The 22,088-nt window shown below is 40.7% G+C and overlaps 3 protein-coding genes across 3 annotated transcripts in view; 1 reads left to right on the top strand and 2 right to left on the bottom strand.

Moving 5' to 3' along the window:
* zfyve16 (zinc finger, FYVE domain containing 16) overlaps window positions 1-9,227 on the bottom strand; it is a 29,375-nt gene extending 20,148 nt beyond the window's left edge. Inside the window, exons 1-4 of the mRNA XM_080046925.1 lie at window positions 9,060-9,227; window positions 4,794-4,904; window positions 3,457-4,347; window positions 1,574-2,811 (exon numbers count right to left, since the gene is read on the bottom strand). Of these exons, the coding sequence (XP_079903051.1) occupies window positions 1,574-2,811; window positions 3,457-4,347; window positions 4,794-4,863 (2,199 nt within the window). The 5' untranslated portion in view covers window positions 4,864-4,904; window positions 9,060-9,227. The remainder of the gene's footprint in view (window positions 1-1,573; window positions 2,812-3,456; window positions 4,348-4,793; window positions 4,905-9,059) is intronic.
* oclna (occludin a) overlaps window positions 1-22,088 on the bottom strand; it is a 254,069-nt gene that overhangs the window by 114,660 nt on the left and 117,321 nt on the right. The gene's annotated exons all lie outside the window — the stretch shown is intronic.
* The window catches only part of ube2l3a (ubiquitin-conjugating enzyme E2L 3a), a 6,603-nt gene continuing 252 nt past the window's right edge, over window positions 15,738-22,088 (top strand). The window contains exons 1-4 of the mRNA XM_080046936.1: window positions 15,738-15,808; window positions 19,581-19,676; window positions 20,054-20,240; window positions 21,153-22,088. The exon at window positions 21,153-22,088 is cut by the window's right edge and continues 252 nt beyond it. Coding sequence (XP_079903062.1) covers window positions 15,782-15,808; window positions 19,581-19,676; window positions 20,054-20,240; window positions 21,153-21,307 — 465 coding nt within the window. The 5' untranslated portion in view covers window positions 15,738-15,781 and the 3' untranslated portion in view covers window positions 21,308-22,088. The remainder of the gene's footprint in view (window positions 15,809-19,580; window positions 19,677-20,053; window positions 20,241-21,152) is intronic.

The raw sequence follows: 22,088 nt of genomic DNA on the forward strand, positions 1-22,088 counted from the left end.
CAGGCTAGGATGATCCGATTTCATTTTTTTTTGCACATTTATACTAAATAGGATCTCCGAGTTCAATACACCTTCATGTTCCAACTGGTGAAGTAGGTCTTTAACATTTAGTTAAAGGTGGAGTCAGTGATTCTGGAGAAAGTTATTTTTTGTCAAAATCGGTGAATATCTCCTTACGATCCGCTATCTGAAAACAATCTGGTATTAATACACAGCCTAGGCTCTGTAAACTAGTATGTGGGGCGACTGTGGCTCAGGTGGTAGAGCGGGTTGGCCGATGATCAAAGGGTTGGAGGTTCGATCCCCGCCCTGCCACCTATGTCATAGTTGTTGTGTCCTTGGGCAAGACACTTCACCCAACTTGCCTCATGTGAATGTTGATAGTTAGCCTGCTATCGGAGTATGAATGTGTGTGTGAATGGTAAAGTGGGAAAGGAAAACAGGTCTCCCTTGCAAAAGAGTCTTCGGTCTCAATGGGATTTACCTGTAGAAATAAAGGTTAAAAAAAACAAAACACAGGGGGAACACACCGTAGCAGCTAGCAACATGCCCATTCACAGAGACTAGGCTATGTATTAACACTGGATATTTTTTTCACTGAACTATATATTCAGACCTGGGACGTAATCTCTTGTATTTAACATCACGGCACGGGTAGGAACAGGGAAGACGTGGATATATCATGTCATGGTTATCCCCTGGACAAAATACTTCAGAATTTTATCACAGAAAATCAGCTAAATATTCCTAAAATGTCTCTAAAACAAACACTTTACATTTATCTGAAAGGTGGAGTCTGGAGAATGCTTGTTGTCAAAATCAGTGAATATCTCCTCACAATCTGCTACCTGTCTGTACTGCGTGTGCACTGAAAACAAAAAATCTGTTTTTTATACACACGTTAACTTTCACGTTGCTAGCTAAAGTGGGCCCCTCTGTTAACATGCCAGTTTACAGAGCCTAGGCTGTGTATCAACACTGGATTTTTTTTGTTCAGCGCGCACACAGTACAGACAGGTAGCGTATCGTGAGGAGATATTCACTGATTTTGTGAAATTTATGTTGACAACAAGCGTTCTCCAGATTGATTTATTCCACCTTTAATCTAGTGTAATATTTGGAGTCACTTTACCTTTAGTTTAGAAAATAATCTGGTGTTTATACAAAGGCTAGGCTCTGTAAACTGGTTTGTAAACAAAGGGAAGGGGGCCATCGTAGTTATAAACACTGGATTTTTTCGTGAGGAGATATTCACTGATTTTGACAACAAGCGTTCTCCAGAATCGCTGACTCTAATGACTTTAATCCAGTGTAATATTTGGATATTTTGTTCAACTGCCGGGACCAAAACAATCCTTTTAAACACGCCTCAGAGTGGCGTAGTGGATAGAGCGTGTACCATATTGGCTCCGGCCTTCGTTGCAGTGGTCGCGGGTTCAAATCCGACCCGTGGACCTTTACTGCAGGTCATCCCCCCTCTCTCTCTGTCTCCCCATTTCAACTCTGTACTATCAAATAAAGCTTGAAAATGCCAAAAAATTATCTTTAAAATGTTTTTAAAAAACAGGCCTACCTTGCCACAGGCCCGACAGTGATGCCGTCTCTTGGTGAAGGTGAACCTCTGGTAGCAGTTCATGCAGTTCGGAGCCTCTGCGTCCGGGACCCACGACGGCTGTCTGCTGCCCAAATCCTCCCCCCCTCCTCCCTCCCTCTTCCACCCCGCCGACCGGGCCCCTTCTGTGGGACACTCTCCCGGGTACGGAGGGGGCTCGGACAGCTCATCGTACCCCACACTGTAGTCCATCTGATGGGACTCTTGACTCGGGTACATGGGGCTCAAATCCTGGATGTTGCACTGCCCTTCTGTTAAACTAGGGCTGGTGGGTGAACTGTCTTCTTCATCCTCGTCTTCTTCTGCGTTTAAATCTTTCGTAGATTCACCGGGTGTTTCAATGTCAGCTTGATTTTCTTCTTCTTCTACTGGTGATTTGGGGGTTTGGCAGTGTAGCTGTTTGGGTCTAGCACCTCCGTAGGAAGGCGGTGGTGGTGGCTGCAAATCGTGGCTAATAACGTTAGCGCTATTGCTAGTCAAAGAAAGGCTTAACCCACCAGGCCTCCTCTCTTCTTGGCAAGATTCCGCCTCTTGCATTTGTTGTAGATGACTCCTCCCGTGATCTACAGACACACACATTGTCCTTTCGCTTTCGGGACAAGCCGAAACATCCAAATCTTCGCGACGTGATGTAGCCACTCGACTCCCGCTCCATAGCTCCTCTTCAACAAGCCTGCCTTCGAGATCGCCGTTTGAATTTGACCCTGAGAGACCGTTTTCGGGTTGTGAACCGCAGCAATACGATACCCCACTTCTATTAACTCTGTTGCTAATGCTACCGCTAGCTTGCTCCGCCTCTGTGTGCGCTTGCAAAAACGCATCCAACTCCTCGTCCGTGACTAGCAGCTCGGCCTGGTCGCTTTCGGGGAGATATTCGAAGCCGAATTCACGTGGATCTATCGGGCTAGGCTCTGGTGGGACGTCTATAGAAGGTATATTAGCAATAGCAGGTTCCATTGAGATATGCTGGCCCTCTGGTGACTCTCTGCCGTCTGCGATCTGATTGGACACACACACAGATGAGTTTTCACTGGATTCCAAGGAGGACATTTTGTTGTTCGAGTCGGCTTCGGGCTCGTCGGATTGGGCAGAAGGTTCTACCGAGGTTTTTGACTTGACCAGAGCTCCACACATGGACACGGCGAGGGGAAGGCAGGACAGGCCAGATGGTTTTCTCTCCGACGCGTCTGAATTTACACCTACAGGATAGGATAGAATAGAAAAAACATGTATTAGAATGGTTTAAAACAACAATATTTCAAAGGTGGAGTCAGTGATTCTGGAGAACGCTTGTTGTCAAAATCAGTGAATATCTCCTCATGATCGGGTTACCTGTCTGTACTGTGTGTGTGCGCTGAAAAGAAATTCCATTGTTAATATACAGCCTAGACTCTGTAAAAGGGCATGCCGTTGGCTATGTTAGGTTGCTTCAAGCCCCTTTGTTTACATACCAATTTACAGAGCCTAGGCTTTGTATTAACACTAGATTTTTATTTCCAGCGGACTAAGGTACAGGGAGCAGATCTTGAGGAGACATTCACTGATTTTGACAACAAGCGTTCTCCAGAATCGCTGACTCCACCTTTAACATTACATTGCAACAAAGAGGTTAAGAACACAACAAATTATTAGCGATTTTTAAGCACAGCCCTACTAGAATAGAACAAGTTTATTATTAGTACTATAGCGCTTTCAAGTGTGCACAAGTCTCAGAGCATTTTCCTCACCTTTATCCAACCTTTCTTCTGATGATTTAAATGATTTTTTAAATATATTTTTAGTAGCAAGAGAAAAATAAACATCTCGCTTCTCAGAGCACAGAACTTGCAAAAACACTCCCTCACCTTTATCCAGGTCTTCTTCTGACTCCATTTCTTCATTCACCGAAGCTGCTGCTGCTGCGATTTCTTCAACACTATCCACAGCAGAAGACCCATTCTCCTCCTGCTCCCTGTGGTCTAAGGAATTCTCCATGACTTGGTTTGTACACGCCACTACAGCCAATGTCACCACTTCCTCCCTTCCCTCTTCCTCACAGCCCCTCTCCTGCACGTCAGCTGACTCCTCCGTCGTCCTTGGCAACAACGGTGACTCATCATCATCGTTTGCGTTCATTTTTTTTTCACAGCTTTTCTCCACTTCCGCAGGTAGAATGACATCTAGCAAACTGAGCGAGGCAGAGTATTCACCACTGGCGCTTTTTTTCACATGGGAATCCGAATTCGGGCGGTCGTTTATCCCCACGCAAGCTTGTTCCTCAATTTCTCCGTATGCGGTTACGACCGGGCTTTCAAAATCCACAAGCAATCCCTCGTAATTTTCGTCTGCCATTTTCTGTTCTACCACGTCCAACTCATTGAAAGCGTCGCGGCTATTTGACCTCACCAAGATGGCCGAACTCGTGTCATTCACCAAATCGCAGACCGGTTTTAAAGCGCGATCGGGACAAGGAGGGGCTGAGTTTTTACTGGGACGTCGGTCGACAGATGATAGCAGGTCCACGGCGGTGAGGGGAAGTCCTTCGGGGCTGCGGGTGTGAGGGTTTGGACTGTTGTTGTTGTTGTTTGGACTGGAACGTTCGGGACAGCTGCTGGCGTTACCATAGTGGAGGGAGTTTAGATCGGGCAGGTTTGGTGGGACAGAAGAGGAGGTGGTGTTGGTGGTGGGGGGTGTATCGAGTGAAGAGAACGGGTACACGGACGGCTTCAGGAAAACGGTTTTGCAGTCGTGTTCCTCTGAAATTAAAAAATTAAAAATAAAAATAATGATTAGAAGTAGTACAACTACAAATGACAAAAAGACAAATTTAGCGATCATGTTTAAGCATCGAAAATAGACAGACAGACAGACAGACAGACAGACAGACAGACAGACAGACAGACAGACAGACAGACAGACAGACAGACAGACAGACAGACAGACAGACAGACAGACAGACAGACAGACAGACAGACAGACAGACAGACAGACAGACAGACAGACAGACAGACAGACAGACAGACAGACAGACAGACAGACAGACAGACAGACAGACAGACAGACAGACAGATAGATAGATAGATAGATAGATAGATAGATAGATAGATAGATAGATAGATAGATAGATAGATAGATAGACAGACAGACAGACAGACAGACAGACAGACAGACAGACAGAATTAGTTCCAGCTCTGTGTCTTACCAGTATTGAGCTCAAAGTCATCCAGCAGTTTGTCCAGGTCACACACAGCAGCCTTGAAGAAGCTGTCCATGCTGGGCTAACACACACAGGGCCTTTAACCCCCTACGATACCTACGAAAGAAGACAGAAAAAAATATGTCTTAATACAGGAAAAAAGAAAGAATTATTTTATTTCAACATTTTTCCTAGCCTTATACAGCTCTGGAAAAGATTAAGAGACCAGTCTGGATTTTTCTTAAATCTTCATTTCAACATATTTTGCCTAGCCTAACATATTTTTCAAAGTCAAAGTTCTTTATAGTCAGTTCTGATAATATGCAAGACAGACATCAGAATCTAAATGGTGTTTATCTGACCCATGGTGCAATAGGAACGATCGAAAATATATATATATAGAGTAGAATAAGAAAAACATAACCTAAACAATATTACAATACCCCTTTTCGAACAGGTAAAGCAAGTGTAAGACAGTTTATTTTCATTTGTGGTTTTCACTGTGTGTAAATATTACTTTATTGTAACTGTCCACTTGTTTAATTTATTTTATTGTTTATTATTTACTTGTTCGAAATAAAAAAAAATTCAATTCAATTCAATATTTACATGAGATAAATTCTAAATACCAAGTAGTGCAAAGCAATGTTTTGTACAATATAAAACAGTAAGTATAAAATAGAATAGAAATTAAAAAGTCGATAAGTTAAATTGAAATGTGCAATGTGCAATTTCTATTTATGGCAGCAGTGTGAATTGTGAAAAAAAATGTCCTTAAGAGCGAGAATCTAGGTCAGTTAATCTCCACACACACATTAACCCACTCAGAATGTTTTTGTTTAGTCATTGTACGTGTTGTGCAAACAGCAGACACAGCATACTGTACTGTTGCCGACAGTTTTATAAATATCAGAGCTGGGAGGAATAAAGCAGTGACACAGAAATAAACATGAAAAGGTTTTGATTTTAAAAAAACTAAATTTAGAGCAAAGGAAATGTTTAAAAAGTTAATTAAATAAATAAAAAGCAGCAAATGTGGGTCATTTAAAAACATTATGAAGTGACAGGAGTTTATGACCATGCCTCAAATAGGAGAAACTGAAACGTACCAACTGAACACCAATCAACCAACCACACCTTTAAACTGTAAATATTTACTAAGGGTAGATTAACTATGACACAGAGGCACTTACAGCTTAATCTAGCTCCAGCTAAATCATTTAATATCAGAACAAAGGTGAAGATATATGCGGCAAGCTGCCTGGGGATATTTAAAGGCATACTAGGTCATTCTGGAGAATGTTTGTTGTTGTCAAAATCAGAGAACATCTCCTCACAGTCTGCTACCTGTCCATACTAAATCGGTGCAAATACAAAGCCTATGTGCTCTGTAAACTGGTGTGTACACTAAAGGAATGTTAACAAGCGGGAACACTTTGTTTACATACCAGTTTACAGAGCCTAGGCTGCATATAAACACCAGATTTTTTTTGTTAGACAAATTTGTAACAAATGTATTAATGTGTTGGACACATCTTGTCTAACAAACAATGAAAATACATGTAAAAAAAAAAAACACCCTGATTCCCTATACAAAAGGGTCCAGGCTTGAACATAATCACCTGAGGGGAATTGCATGACTTTTCCCCCGTGCTTCACATTAGGCACAGCACAGCATTTAGTTTTTAAATGGCTGCCAGTCCCTCAGCTGAGCAGTCTACAGAATGTCCAGGATTTTTTTTTTTATTATTAATATATTTATAGGTGTTTCCTTATTATTTTTTCCAACAAGAACAAGATCACAACAAAACAACAATAAAAATATACAAACAATACTGACAAAAAACAAAACAAAACAACAACAAAAGAGGGGGGGGGGGGTGTTAGTCCTGGGCCAGGGTCGGTAGGGAATTTAAAATCATTTATGAATGACTAGTCCCATTTCCGAAAAACATTTTTGGGAACAGCCTTTCACTGTTTTATTTTTTATTTTTTTTGTAATTTAAGGAAAGACAAAGTCCAGCAGGGTTTTAAAGTGGGATTCGTGGAAAATGGATTATCAAATTAATGAGTTCACTTTTACTGGGAAATGAAAATGGGTCAGATTTCTAAGAAAACAAATCTCTACTAGTATTAAGGTTTAAAAATAACTTGTGTTCGAACTGAGAGCAGGCATCACACATTAACCCCTAAGTGCTTCATTTGCAGCTAAGTCATATTAGCAGCTCACTTTAAATGGAACAGCGACTCTTGAGAATGCTTGTTGACTATCTCTTCCTCATGATCCACTACATGTCTATACGTTGTTACTCTTTTACTCTATATACTCTATACTATTTTTAAATTTTTTATTGTTGCATTATTGAGGAGAGCTTGGAACACAAAAATTGCATTGCCAGCTATGACTGCTTGCCTGTTATGTTGTGCATTTGACGAATAAACTAACTAACTAACTAACTAACTAACTAACTAACTATGTCTGTACTGTTATGTGCACTGGGTTTATACACAGCAGCCTATGCTCTGTAAACCTTAACGGGCATGTTGTTAGCTACAGTTGGCCACTTTTGTTTACATACCGGTTTACAGAGCCTAGGCCGGCAGCCACCAGCTACGGATAGGTAAGGGACTGTGAGGAGATATTCACTGATTTAGACAAAAAAAGTGATTTTGACAACAAGCGTTCTCCAGAATCGCTGACTCCACCTTTAAAATCACTCTTAAAATGTTTTTTTGGACGACCACTTTAAGGCGTCAATAAAGAGGCAACAGGCTGAAGTAACTAAACATCATTCACATAAGACACAAAGGAATGCTAAAAATTATAGAGACGCCATATTGTTTTCTCACAATTCAAGTGTGTGTTGGTTTTTTCCTTCCTCATCCTTGAGTAACTCTATTGTTCACAGACACACACAGTCTCACACACACACAGTCTCACACACACAGTCTCACACACACACACAGTCTCACACACACACACACAGTCTCACACACGCGCACACACACACACGCACACACGGGCTAAATATATACCGGTAAGAGGAAGTCAGTCCAAATAAATACACATCTTACGCTTAGTAATAGTCATAGCAAGTCAACAGCAATCTGCTATTTCTCTAACTATCAAAGCTTAAGAGTTGATAATAAGTGGTGTTAATACACAGCCTATAGGCTCTGTTGCTAGCTAAGGTGGACCCCCTTTGTTTACATGGCAGTTTACAGAGACTAGGCTGTGTATTAACACCTGATTTTTTTTCCAAGCTACATAAGCAACACAACACAACTTTGGTCAAAGGGGGACAGGTAACCCAAGTAAAACGTTTAATTAAAACATTGCAAAATCTGAAATAAAAAACTAGATCTATCATTCAGTGTTTCAGACAGGTTGGGAATTTACTTGTGGTGATAAAGTAGCGCAGATTGACATTATTAGTACATACTAGCATAACAGCTATGATAAAAGTACACAAACAGGATAGATAAGAGTATTTACTTTGAGAGGGATACATTATTGTATGTAGGCCTACTATATTACTGGAACAATATATATTTTCACACAGGAGTTGCGCGTTTAAATATCACAGCTGGGTGAAGTGGAGCTAATTTAAATTTCAAATCTGTCAATCGCCAAGTCACTTTCCAGCACTGGTTTGTTGTGGCTGTGTTTGACGAGCCACAAGTTCTGATTTAACACCTTGTAAAATGTTGTGTCTTGAATAAATACCAACTTTCAAATAGCCCCTTTAACCGGGTCTAACCAAATAGAAGATTGTAGTCGAAATACTGCTTAAAATCCCAGATCAGGTGACGAATGTTGTAACAACTATGACAACCTTATCAAGCGGTTTACGATCAATATTTACTGTTATGTTAACCACCATTATCGTGTCATTTAAATAGCGTTTGTCTTGACGTTTACATTAATCCACAGGTCAAATAAAGGCATTTTTGATTGTATTATTCGACGCCAACGTTAGCGTAAATTGTTGTTTCTGTTTAGCAGCGTTTAAAACCCCAATACAAAATTAGCAACACAAGCTAACTAACCTAGACGTTAGCAGGTAAGGCATTTTTCAGTACAATAAAACACACTTAACACTTAAGTATAGGGTTAAATATAACGGTGTATGCCTGTTAAACGGGAATAAGACGCTGTTTGTCACCTAGTAATTATCGTAATTAAGTTAGGTGTAGCTAAAGTTACCGTTAGCCAGCAGCTAATGTAGCCTGGATTTGTAGGCTATTTTTTTTTTTATCAATTCTTCTTACCAGCGCTGTTTTTACTCCATAATTCCTCCTCGATAATCGTCTGTACTTCTTAAAATAGCAGCAATTGTCGCCCGTGTCCTCGTTGTCGTGTCATTCTCTGTATAAACACTGTTAAAGTTGAGTTTAATGCTGTAGCTCTTGGATTAGTTTTTTTTTTTTTACAAGAGATGTGTGAATCCTGCACTCAGAGCGAGCGCCATCTTGGAAAGACAGAGAGGGGAGGTCACAGAATCTGCTAAGTGTTGGTTGGAGCAATAAGCCTGTCATGCAATTTTACTTTTGCACAAAAACTACAATTATTAAAGGAATACAGTTCAAATAAGCGTTGGTAGTTGATTGTCTTTTATATTACTAAGGTCCACTGGGGCTTTGGAAGTTTTGGGGGACCTCCACTCAATATAACATGTACTTAAACCCCTTCCTGGTCTAATGACTTTTAATAACCAAACACACATGGTTGGTTACAGTGTTTTTCCAAGTTATTGAGGAGACAGCGGTGGGGTCCCAGGACCTTTTAGGGGGGTCTGGGGGCATGCCCCCCCCAGAAGAAAAATTTGAACCTTTTAAAGTAAAATGCATCAATCTGGTGCACTTTGAGAAGAAAACTAAGGCTAAATCAACTGTGTCCTATGTGAGCTATTTTCTGGAATAATTTGGAGACAGAAATACCAAAAAGCAGAAACAAAAATATACAGGTTTAAAAAATCCAGTCAGTCAGCGCTCCAATTTTTTTTTAAATAATCCCTTATCCCAAAGCTACTTCTGTCTTTGAACTCTTTGTTTTGTTTTTAATGGCTCAACTCAATATGGGCCCTTGATCTGCGTTGCCCTGAACAATGTTATTTAAACAAAAATAACAAAAATGTACTGGTGAATTATAGGCCCCTTGATCTTCATAGGCCAAAAATAATGTGATTTTTTTTCCTTTTTCTTTACTGGTTCATGATAGGCCCCTGATCTCCGTACTAAAAATAAAGATGTAAGACAGAGGAGGGCTCGGTGCAGACCTGATTCCCCCATGTGTAATTATTTTTTCCAGTTTTATCTGTAGTAATGCAGTAAGGAATATTTCAAGCTATCCTATACTAATCTTTTACGGACATCTTATTCCCCTGGTGCTTCGTCATACATTTGGTGATGTTGAAAACGTGGAATTTGACAAATTTGTTGTGAAATAGATGTTTCTTTATAAATATAGCTGGAACTGGGAAAGACATTTAGGGGAATATACAGTATTTCAAGATATACTGTATAAACGACAGGTAGTCGGGTCAGCCAATGTGTGTGTCATCTTTATATGAGAAAATGCAACGATAAAAAGTAATTAAAAAAACTTTTTTTTATTAGGAAATTTAGTTGAGTTGCGAGAATACATATACTTTACTTTTCTGTTTGGTAAAAGAGGCCATTTTTATTTTTAGATGACCAATTAAGCAGTAGTAGTCCACAATTCATGGTTAACATGGTAATTAAAAAATTAACAAAAACAAGTCACAGAGGAACATTCCATTCGATGTCATTCTACAGTTTGTCCTTTGATCATCATCTGACATCACCATATGGATCCAACATCAAAGGAACATTCTAGAACCAGAGTTTATAAATAGGACCCACAGTCCTGGTCACTCACAACCACCTTAAACACACAGGAATCTACAGCACAGATTGATCACTCCAGAAAATCTTCAAGTTTATACGAAATGGAGAAACCAACTAAGCAGAACAAGAAAGGGAAAAACAAGGAGAAGAAAAATGTTTTCCAACCGACCGAGTCCAACTACAGTTCCTGGAACAACAGGATCTCAGGTCTCCGAAGGCAGAAGGAGGCCGTTGTTTATACTGCAACGGATCTTCCAGAGACTGCTCCGATTCAGCAGGCAGTGAGGAGCCCAACCTGCCAGGCACAGGGCAGGGAGGAAACACAACAAGCCAAACACCTCCAGGCAGAGAAGGGCGACCAGCCGGGCAGAGAGCCAGAGAAAGTGCCCTGCTACTGGACTCTGAAGAGACAGAAAGCTGCTTCTACAGAGGGTGCACCACAGCAACAGGTGCCCACTCAAACAGGTGTCCCTACGAAAACTTTTTACGACGCAGATTTTCCTCCTGTCCAAAAGAAAACGCTCTGGACTCCACCAGCACCCTACCGCACCCCACTGAGGGACCAGGCTGGCAGTGGCAAGGCCTGTGATGGGGCGGAGGTGGAGGTTCCCCCCAAGAAAGTTTCAATCCAGGTCCCTGAGCTTAAACCTCCACAGCTCGGGACTGTGACGACCGAGCAATCCACCGAGGTCAAGGTGGACATCGATGGGTCAGGAGTTCTTCTCAAACTGTTGAGAAGAAACACGACCCAGGCCTGTTTTGGGGTTGAGGCTTCTCCCCCGACTACACCTGGTTTGATCTATGTTGGTGACTCAGAACGTCAGCAGCAGATAAGCCACCAGACGGAGGAAGCCACCAAAGTTAAGGTGGTTAACAAAGAAGCTTCAGCTGTTCTGCTGGAGCTCTTGAGAAGGAACCAGAGCCAGGCCTGCGATGGAGTTGAGTTCACTCCTCCACCAGGTATGATCTACGTCGGTGATCTCGAGCGTGAGCAGCTTGAGACACGAGACACAGAAGAATCCATCAAGGAATCTTCAGAAATGTCGATGGAGCAGACAAAGGCATTTGACGGGGTTGAGATTTCTCCCCCAGAAAATTCAAAGTCGATCATCGAATCTGAGCTTAAGTGTCAGAAAGTCTTTATCGAAGAGCTTCACCCGACAATCCAGCTTCAGAAGGCAAGGGAAGCGAAAGCCGCTCTTCTGGCTAAGTACAGAAGAAAGCCGACCGTGGCCTGTGAAGAGGTGGAGGTTCCCCCACAGCAGGAAACCACTGAACTGATGGAAGAAAATACTAAAGTCAACATGGACAATCTAGATTCAGAGGCTCCAAAGATTAAGAACAAAGCATGTGACAGGGCTGAGGCTTCTCACCCACCACCAGAAATAATTTGCGTCCCTGAGCTCGTGCATCAGAAATTCGACACTGAAGAAACAGAGAAGCTTGACAGTCAACAGCTCATCAATGAAGTGACGGAGGGAAACACAATAGTCAATGTGGACAGTGTAGCTCCAGAGGCTCAAAATGATAACATTGCCTGTGATGGGGTTGAGGCTACTCCCCCACTACCAGAAAATATTTGCGTCCCTGAGCTTGATATTCAGAAGCTCGGGACTGAAGTAGCGGAGGAGCAAAGTAACAAAGCAAATGTGGACAAGGAAGTGTCTGCAGTTCTTCAAGAAGAGCCATCCATGGCCTGTGATGGGGTGGAAGTTCCCCCACAACAGACACCAATTCAACAAGTCCCTGAGATCAACTGTCAGCAGCTCAGGACAGAAAATATAGAATTGACGGAGGAAATCAAAAGAGTCAACATGGACAATGGATCTACAGAAGCGCAGGTGGAGCTGGTAGGAAGACAGCCAAACAAGACAGCCTGTGAAGAAGTTGAGGCTGGAACCCTACTGAGAGAAACAACCAATGTCCCTGAGCTTGAGCGGCCACAGTCAAGGATTCTAGAGACTGAAGAAGAAGCCGTAACTCTCAAGACAGATGAGGAAGCTTCAGTAGACCTGCTAGAAGAACACAACAGAGAGCCGACTAAGGCCTGTGATGTGGTTGAGTCCTCTCCCCCACCAGGACTGAGTGATGTGTCTGAGCTCAATGGTCAGCAGATGGTGGTCCAAGAGGATCACACATCCATCCAGCTCAAGAAGGCAACTGAAGCTGTGGCTGATCTTCTGGAAATGTTCAGAAGAAAGCCGACCGTGACCTGCTGTGATGGGGTTGAGTCCTCTCCCCCACCACGGATGGTTTACGTGTCTGAGCTCGAACTCCAGGAGCTCAGATCCAAACAGACGGAGCAGACAACGAAGCTCCAGAATGACAACGAGGCTTTAGCTGCTGAGGTGAAGCAGCTAAAGGAGGATTTGAGAGACAGTGAGGCTTTCTACGACCAGGCTGAGCAGAAGAGGGCTCACAACCTCCTCAACCTGGAAGTCCTCCTGTTCCAACTCCACGACAGAGTCCAGGCCCAGGAGATTGTGATTTTCCAGAAGAACAGGAAAATCCTCACCCTGCAACGTTCCAACTGGAAGGCCGCTGAAGCTGAGGCTCTCCACAGAGAGCAGCAGAGGCAGAGGGAGAAGGACGAGTTCGATAAGGAACTAGAAATGTTTCTGGTCCAGACGAAAGACCTGATTGAACGAACGTCTGTCATGAAGAAGAACACTGAGACAACACTGAGAGTCCAGGAGAGAAAACGTCAGCAGAGGCAGAAGGACCTCGAAGAAGAGCAGGGCAAAGAGACCGAGAAAAAGCCCAAAAAATTATCCCTGAGGAAGAGATTTCTCCGGTTTTTCAGAAGGGCTTGAGGACAATTTGCTGCCTGACCGACACCCCCACCCATCCAACCGTAACCCTGAAAGCCCAAACTACCTTCAGTTTCCCTCATCCTCCAACCTTACCATATTCATTACATCTTTAAAGGAATAGTTCAACATTTTGAATTCACTAGCTTTTTGCATCACTCTCCGGCTCAAGAAAACGCAACAGAAATCGTTCCTGTAACTGTGTGTGCGTTTTCGATGTAGATATGATCAGAGGTCGTTCATCCAGGTTAGCTTAGCTCGAACACAGGTAGTCAAAGGGAGCAGGTCAAAAGATACTTAACAACATCACTTTAACCCTCCTGTGTGCTTGTCATTACTTGTTTATACACCAGATTATTTTGTGCTTTATATTTTTTTACACGTTATGTCATTTTAGAGTCAGATACATACTGGGAAATAAACCAGGAAGTGCCCATAATGGTCACACGTGTATTTGGTGTTTGAATGACAAAGTGTATACTTATATATTGCATCATATTGGGTAATTAGACAAGTCCCAACAAGCACACAGGACCGTTTACTGATGTTGTGAAGTTTATCTTTTGACCTGCTCCCCTTGACTACCAGTGTTTGAGCTAAGCTAACCTGGATGAGCGACCTTTGACCATTTCTATATCTTAAATTCAAGCACAGTTTCCAGGAGCGGTTTCTGACGCCTTTTTCTTGAGCCGGAGAGTGAGGCTAAAAGCTAAGAGTTGAATTTTTTTTTTACAATTCCTTTAAAATAAAAAAGACAAACAAACGATAAAACAAATAATAAAAAAAACAATAAAAATCAAAATAATCATGATTTTTTTTAATCTTTAAGCATTTCCCTTCAAGTATTTCTTGAGTAAACACTGTAACAACATTAAATACAGAGAGTAAAAAGTATAGAATACGTTTATATTTGTTTCATGGGGCGATACAGAACGAGTGCCAAGTCCCACTTTATTACTGGAGTGACTTTTACACTTCCCCATTTCAATTCTGTCTCTCCAAAACTGTCTTAAAAGCAATTCAAAAGGGTTAATTTAGTCTAACTTGATAAATTAACTTGTATGTTCATGTAAACAGACTAGTATTCTTTTGTTTGTACCTTGACATGTTTCGACTACTTCCTGCAGTCTTCTTCAGAAACGTCAGCTGTTGCCCTTAAAAGCAAAAATGCCCCAAAAAATGATCTTAGAAAAAAAAGCATTCAAAATATTTATCCAGAATAACCTTGTAAAGATTTCATAAAATGACATGAACCTCATCTACAGCTCTGGAAAATATTAAGAGACCAGTCTGGATTTTTCTCAAATCTTCATCTACATAAATTATTGAAAAATGCTGTTAATGACAAAAAATGTATTGTGAATTTAGCAGAAATGTTGTCAGTAGTTTATATTATAAAACCAAAATGTTCAATTTACTCAAACATATGCCTCTAAAGAGTAAAACACGAGACACTGAACATTTGGAGTGGTCTCTTAATTTTTTCCAGAGCTGTACTCTGCTCGAGTGACTTTTCTGGTCCTGTGTAGTAACCGTTCAGTAACACTGGGTGGCACTGTTTTATCCTGATACTTTTATGCATTTTACACATAGATAGATTTTACATAATACATCAGTTGTTCCAATTTAGAGCACAGACTAAAATGACATGCACACACTATAATATAACAGCTTACTCAATATTTCCACAATAAACATTTGCACCTGTAGAATCTGGTTCATTTGACTGTAACTTCATTGCGGAGGGGTGACACGAAAAGTTTAGTCAATAAACAATTTGAACACACATTTTTAATTTGTTTTGGTAGCCTACTGTTCTCATTCAAACATTTTGTGGAAATATATTTGTATTATATTATCAACATTATTAGATTAATCGCTAAATGACATATTCATAAGTGTGAATTCTCGAATCAGAAACGATTATTCATCGTGTTTAAAAATGAAATTGAACAAGATATAAAAACAATTTTATATTCAAAAAATAATAAAAGCTATGAAAACACTGAATTTATATACTCTCTCTAATATTTTTATTCAATATAATGCTGTATTTTATATTTTTGTATTTTTCTGCCATTACTGTACCCCGCGTTGGCTGTAATAATGTCAACTGTCGATAAAAATGCATAAATAAATATATAAATAAATAATAAATAAGCGTATCTGATTGTGAATCTAACCTTGGTACTCCAGGCCGCTAGGTGGCGCTGTTACGTCATGACGTCAGCTGCCGGTTGACGTTCAGAAGCAAATGTACAAGAGTAGAGGCAGAAGCGGAAAGAAACAGGAAGAAGACAAATCGGTACCACAATGACTTCGTCCAAGAGACTAGGGAAGGTAAAAAGGAGAAAATCTATATTTATTCAACTTATACCACTTTGTGAGCGCTTGAAATGACCTGTTTAGGCTTTGTTTAGGTAACCTCAACCTTGTCCACCGAGAGAAAATATCGTAAACGTAAAGTGTTTGCCGTTGATTTGTCCCTAAACAAAATGAAAGGAGATTGACAGACACAGAGAGGGAGAGAGAGGAGGGAGAAAGAAAAACTAGTGGTTGAGTTTAAGAACGTGATTCAGCACTTTTACATAAAGAACTGTTGGGTATGTAAGGCAACGTAGAACAACTTATATGTCTTATTTAAAGTCAGGGAGGGTTTTATATCAGCTAGCGGCTTTGTTTTTTCCGCGCTGTCACCGTGTAAAGGAGGCACATCATGAGGAGAAAACGCCGGAGCGAAAACATGGAGACTTTTGGGGCTGGGGCGTGACGTCAGAGCTCAGCCGGTGTTACGACGTTTTACGTCAGTTAGTTACCGGACAATCTGATAAATGCCCCTAAATAAACCTAAACACATATAAGCTAACTACTGGAGCTATATTTCTGGAGATGTATGAGCCAAATGCTATTACCTATAGCTCATATTTTGGGTCGATTTGGCTCTACAGTGTTATTTTTATTTATTATTATTTTTTAAATTAGTATTTTTTTTTAATTCAATTTATTATGAAAGATGAATTTTTCCTCTGATTTATGAATGATGTGTAACAGCAAACTATATATTTTTAAAACATTTGTATTCATTAAAGGTGGAGGCAGCAATTATGGAGAAAAGGTTTGTTGTCAAAGTCCCTTGTTGTCAAAATCAGTGAGTGAATATATCCTCGCAATCCGCTACCTGTCCGTACTGTGTGCACTGAGAAGAAACTCCAGTGTTAATATACATCGTAGGCTCTGTAAACAGGCATGTTGCTAGCTATTGTTGTCCCCCCTTTGTTTACATACCTGTTTACAGAGCCTAGGCTGAGTATTATCACTGGATTTATTTTCCTCACACACACAGTATGGACAGGTAGTGGATCATGAGGAGATATTCACTGATTTTTGACAATAAGCATTCTCCAGAATCGCTGACTGCACCTTTCAATGCTTTTGCTTAGACCAGAGCAAAGGCCTTTTATACAGATTTATAGTTTTTAAGCTGTACTTTGCCTTCGAAATCAGCATTACAATATCTGGTAGTTTCCCCTTGGTAGCTGAGGAGGGGCATACAATTGGCAGGTAGGCAGAACTGGGCGTAACACTTAGCTTATCCAACGGTGAGTGAACTTACAGTAGACCGGAGACGATACTCAATAATGCTTTAGTTTAGATATGCTTCAAAACATGGTATTCAAGTAAAATTATAATGGACAGTTTAGACTGTGTGTCTATGAGTTGCTATTAAGTCTTATACTTACAGTTTCATTTCTACACAACTCACCACAACAGCAGTCTTTTTACTTTTGCTTTACTGTGTGTGTGTGTGTGTGTGTGTGTGTGTGTGTGTGTGTGTGTGTGTGTGTGTGTGTGTGTGTGTGTGTGTGTGTGTGTGTGTGTGTGTGTGTGTGTGTGTGTGTGTGTGTGTGTGTGTGTGTGTGTGTGTGTGAATTCCCCATGCTAACGTGACTTGTGAGTGAACTGAAGACTCGTCATAGCATAGATATGTTAATTCAACTGACGAACAAGTTCTCCAGGTTATGACTGAGATTTAATTAGCTGTCATTCAGTTCATTGTTGACATTACAAATCAGAATTGACTGGACTCACGTGCTCTTCTGTACATTCAAACCCACAATAGAATGACTAGGGCTGCAATTTTATTAATGGATTTAGTAGGCTTACTATTTCCCTGTAAAATTGTTTTGAAAATAATGTCTACCAAAACTTCCAACTACTGTATGCTGCTGTTGCTATATGCACCTCAGCTACCAAGATGTCAAGACCAAAACAAGACCCCTTTAAAATATTACAATTATTATTGTTTTCATCTACGTATAACTTAAGAGCCAAGTTTTGCCAACCGTTTTTTATATATAAAATATACCTATAATAGCAAAAAGTCTCGTAACACCTACCTGTGTTATTTAATGGTGCGTGTGTTACATTACAATATCAAACCCTACACAATATTAGATGTTTTCTTTTTTTATAGCTCCAAGGATCAGCAGTTTGGAATTTGCTGTGTTTTGCTAACCTTTTCAATAGCAAAATGTCTAATTACACCTACCTTGCGCTATTTAATGCTAGCTCTGTGTGTTAAATCAACACATGAGACACAAACTGGGACTAGGATTACTGTCTGATCTCATTGACAGATTAAGAGCCACACACACATAGAGCCAATGTTGTTCTACCAGCCCTGACACCATTTACTGATTAATCCCTTTGTTGACAAACAAATGCACCTGTACACAGGCTATTAGGCTTTGGCACTGGGCATTAACATTTACTTAGTTCTGTTATTTTAAGCTGGGGTGGAGGATTTGGGGGAGAAAATGGCAGTTGGGATAGAGATTTGAATTCAAATACCTGGCTCCTACCTAACAAAGTGTACAGCTCATGTTAACTTTGACCAATCAGAAATCATATACCCCAGCTTTAAGTCTCATCTTCCATACTTGTGTTTCTATTATTATTATTATTATATAAGTCTCAGCTTTCCTACTTGTGTTCCTCTCATACTTTTCCTTTTCCTTATATTACTCTGTTGAAGGAGCCCAAGACATTGCCAGCGACTGCTCTGTAATTGTTAATGTGCATATGACAATAAAAAACATCTTGAATCTTGAGTGGGCGCTTTGAAAAAGTCATGCCCTGCTTTCCGAATCACATACTTTCTACTATATAGTATGTAGAAAAAAGATTTAGGATGTCCCGATTCTTGTGGCCAGATTTAGGATGGTTAGAAGTACCCGGATGTCCTACTTCATGCGGCCAAGATTGTTAGTGTTGAAAACAGCATCCTATTTGGGGCGATTTTGACCCACAATCCGGTCACATCGACGAAGCCTCCATATGAAAACAAACGGGGATGCGACGGATACAAAGGCAAGAGGCAAGATCAAATGTTATGATGAAATAAGAGAGTAAATTATGTCCCAATAGTATGCCTACTGCATCCTAACTAGATTATTTTAATCGTTGGATGTAGTATGTAGAATAGAAAAAAGAAAGAGTATGCGATTTATTTTCTGCCATTCTGAATATTCCTGTATCAGAACTTTTACTAGAAGAGAAATGTGTAGAAAGAAGTGAGCATGTCTCGGGGCGCCCTTAGCTCAGTTGGTAGGGCGTCCCCCCCCATGGGCCTCGGCCAGCTGCGGACCCGGGTTCGATTCCAGCCCGCGGTCGTTCTCTGCATGTCACTCCCCTCTCTGCCCCATTTCAACTCTGTCTCTACACTATCAATAAAGCATAAAAATGCAAAAAAATATATCTTAAAAAAAATAAGTGAGCATGTCTCTAAAAAAAACCTTGCTTTTGTTTTCAATTTAGTTTAGAATAAGTCAATTATTTATTGTATTATGTCATCATACAAGTTTATTAATTTATTAATTAAAAATACAAAGACTGTGTTCAGCCAAACAAAAGTTTTTTTTTTTATCCAGCCATTTCAAATTAACACATTTGAGAGCTGTGATCGCAATGCAGTGATACAGGTATTTTGCTTAAGGTTATTGTGTGTGTGTGTGTGTCTGTCTGTCTGTCTGTCTGTCTGTCTGTCTCTGGTCTTCTCAGTAATCTAAGTAATTGCACTAATCCTCATTTTAAATCATCTGTTGTCTTTCAGGAGCTCGCTGACATTCGTCAAACTGGACTGAAGCATTTCTGCAACATTCAAGTGGATGAAGCTAATATGTTGTACTGGCAAGGCCTCATTGTTCCCGTGAGTAGTGAACAAATCAATCACTGAATTTATTTGCCAGTGACAGTCTCTCTTCCCTTGAGACTGCGAAAGTTGTTAGGTTGACATAATTATCTACGTTAATTATAATTTTAAACAATTTAAATTGTCTTTCCAATAGTTGCTGCTCTTCTATTTTCCTTGTAAAATTGTATATTCTGTATTGTTGCTGCTTTTTTTTTCTCATTTACTTGTATATTGCATATTTTCATGTCTCTTTCTGGGCATTCAGTCTGTGGAAAACAAAAGGAAGACTTTCACTGTATGACTGAGAACATGTTTCTTATTGTGGCATATGACAATACACACTTTGAATCTAGAATCTAATCTACAAACTGTCATTTTTTTTCTCTCCGTAGGATTGTCCTCCGTTTGACAAAGGAGCGTTTCGTATTGAGATAATCTTCCCTGCAGAGTATCCCTTCAAGCCTCCAAAGATCACGTTCAAGACGAAGATCTACCATCCCAACATCGACGAGAAAGGCCAGGTGTGTCTGCCCATCATCAGTGTGGAGAACTGGAAACCCGCCACCAGAACCGACCAAGGTGACCACCACAATGCTGCTTAAAGCTGGGGTGGAGGATTTGGGGAGAAAATAGCAGTTGGGATAGAGATTTTAATCCAAATACCTCAACCGCTCCACTTGTTCTCTTTGGTCCCTCCCCTATGGTCCCTCCCTGACACGCTTTACACCAACGAAGTCGTGCCAAAGTGAAGGGACAGTCCCAACAGCCAATAAGAACAGAGAATCGGAGCCTCGCTCTGATTGGTCAAAGTGTACAGCTCATGTTCACTTTGACCAATCAGAAATCATATACCCCAGCTTTAAATACTAATACTAAAGATTTTCATTACATCAAAATCCAATTTTACATCACTAAAGATATGGCGTCTTTCTTTCATTCTATAAATAAAAAAAATACTATGTCCAATGCTGCCTAAACCCCTAAGATTTGTCATTTTGTTAGCCTCATAGCATAATTGCCTAAATCATATTTACTCTACTCTACATCTACTCTATTCTACATCTACAGGTGAAACTCTAAAAATTAGAATATCGTGCAAAAGTTCATTTATTTCAGTAATTCAACTTAAAAGGTGAAAATAATATATTATATAGACTCATTACATGCAAAGTGAGATATTTCAAGCCTTTATTTGTTATAATTTTGATTATTATGGCTTATAGCTTATGAGAACCCCCAAATTCAAAATCTCAGAAAATTCACGGCATTCTACAGGTCTGTTATTTCCAGCAAGGCGGACCGCTGTCAAGGATATAATGACCGTTGCTAAGGGCCTACGTCATAGTTTTTTCGAATCGGATTTATTTTATTTTTTTTAAGAATCGGAGCCTCGCTCTGATTGGTCAAAGTGTACAGCTCATGTTACCGTTGACCAATCAGAAATCACATACCCCAGCTTTAACCCTGTTTGTCTATTTCTTCCTCTTCCAGTGATCCAGAGCCTGATCAGCCTGGTGAACACGCCCCAGCCGGAGCACCCTCTACGGGCCGACCTCGCCGAGGAGTACAGCAAAGACCGCGCCAAGTTCATCAAGAACGCAGAGGAGTTCACAAAGAAACACAGTGAAAAGAGGCCCGACAACTGACACCACACACACACACTCATATACTGAGACACACACACACTGAAACACACACACACTCATATACTGAGACACATACATACTGAGACACACACACACACACTGAGAGACACACACTCACATACTGACACACACACACACACACACTGAGAGACACACACACACTCATATACTGAGACACACACACACACTGAGAGACACACACACTGAGAGACACACACTCACATACTGACACACACACTCATATACTGAGACACACACACACTCATATACTGAGACGCACACACACACACACACACACTCTGACGCTCCCTCCCTCGGCTGTTGGCCCTACTTTCTTGTTTTCCTTGTTAAAAAAGAGCCCACTTAATGACTCTATGTTCTTACCCCCAAAAAAACTACACAAATATGCCCATGTTTCGCGCAATGTTTTAGCACTGTCCAACCCCCCTCCCCCGCCCCCGCCCCCCACCACACACCACTCCTACCATAGGGGCTCGTAAGATTCTGCTTTCGAAAATTTGCCAAAAAAAAACGAAGGCAGGACTTTTTTTGGTGAATATTGCAGAGGCACTGTTGGCCCACTAGGTGTCCACCTTCTTTTTCTGTTTTGATTTTTGACGGCTTTCTACTTGGAAAAACTAAAATATGTCGTGAAAAATAAATAAATAAAAAATATAGTGCTGTTCTGCTTTACTTACATCGGTGAATGTTTTCCTGGGATCAATCATAAGCTTATTTTTCACAGCCATTGTTTACAGAATTTCAATATTAAGATTTTGTT

This window comes from Ammodytes marinus (assembly GCF_949987685.1).
Source record: "Ammodytes marinus genome assembly, chromosome: 18".
Lineage (NCBI taxonomy): Eukaryota > Metazoa > Chordata > Actinopteri > Uranoscopiformes > Ammodytidae > Ammodytes > Ammodytes marinus.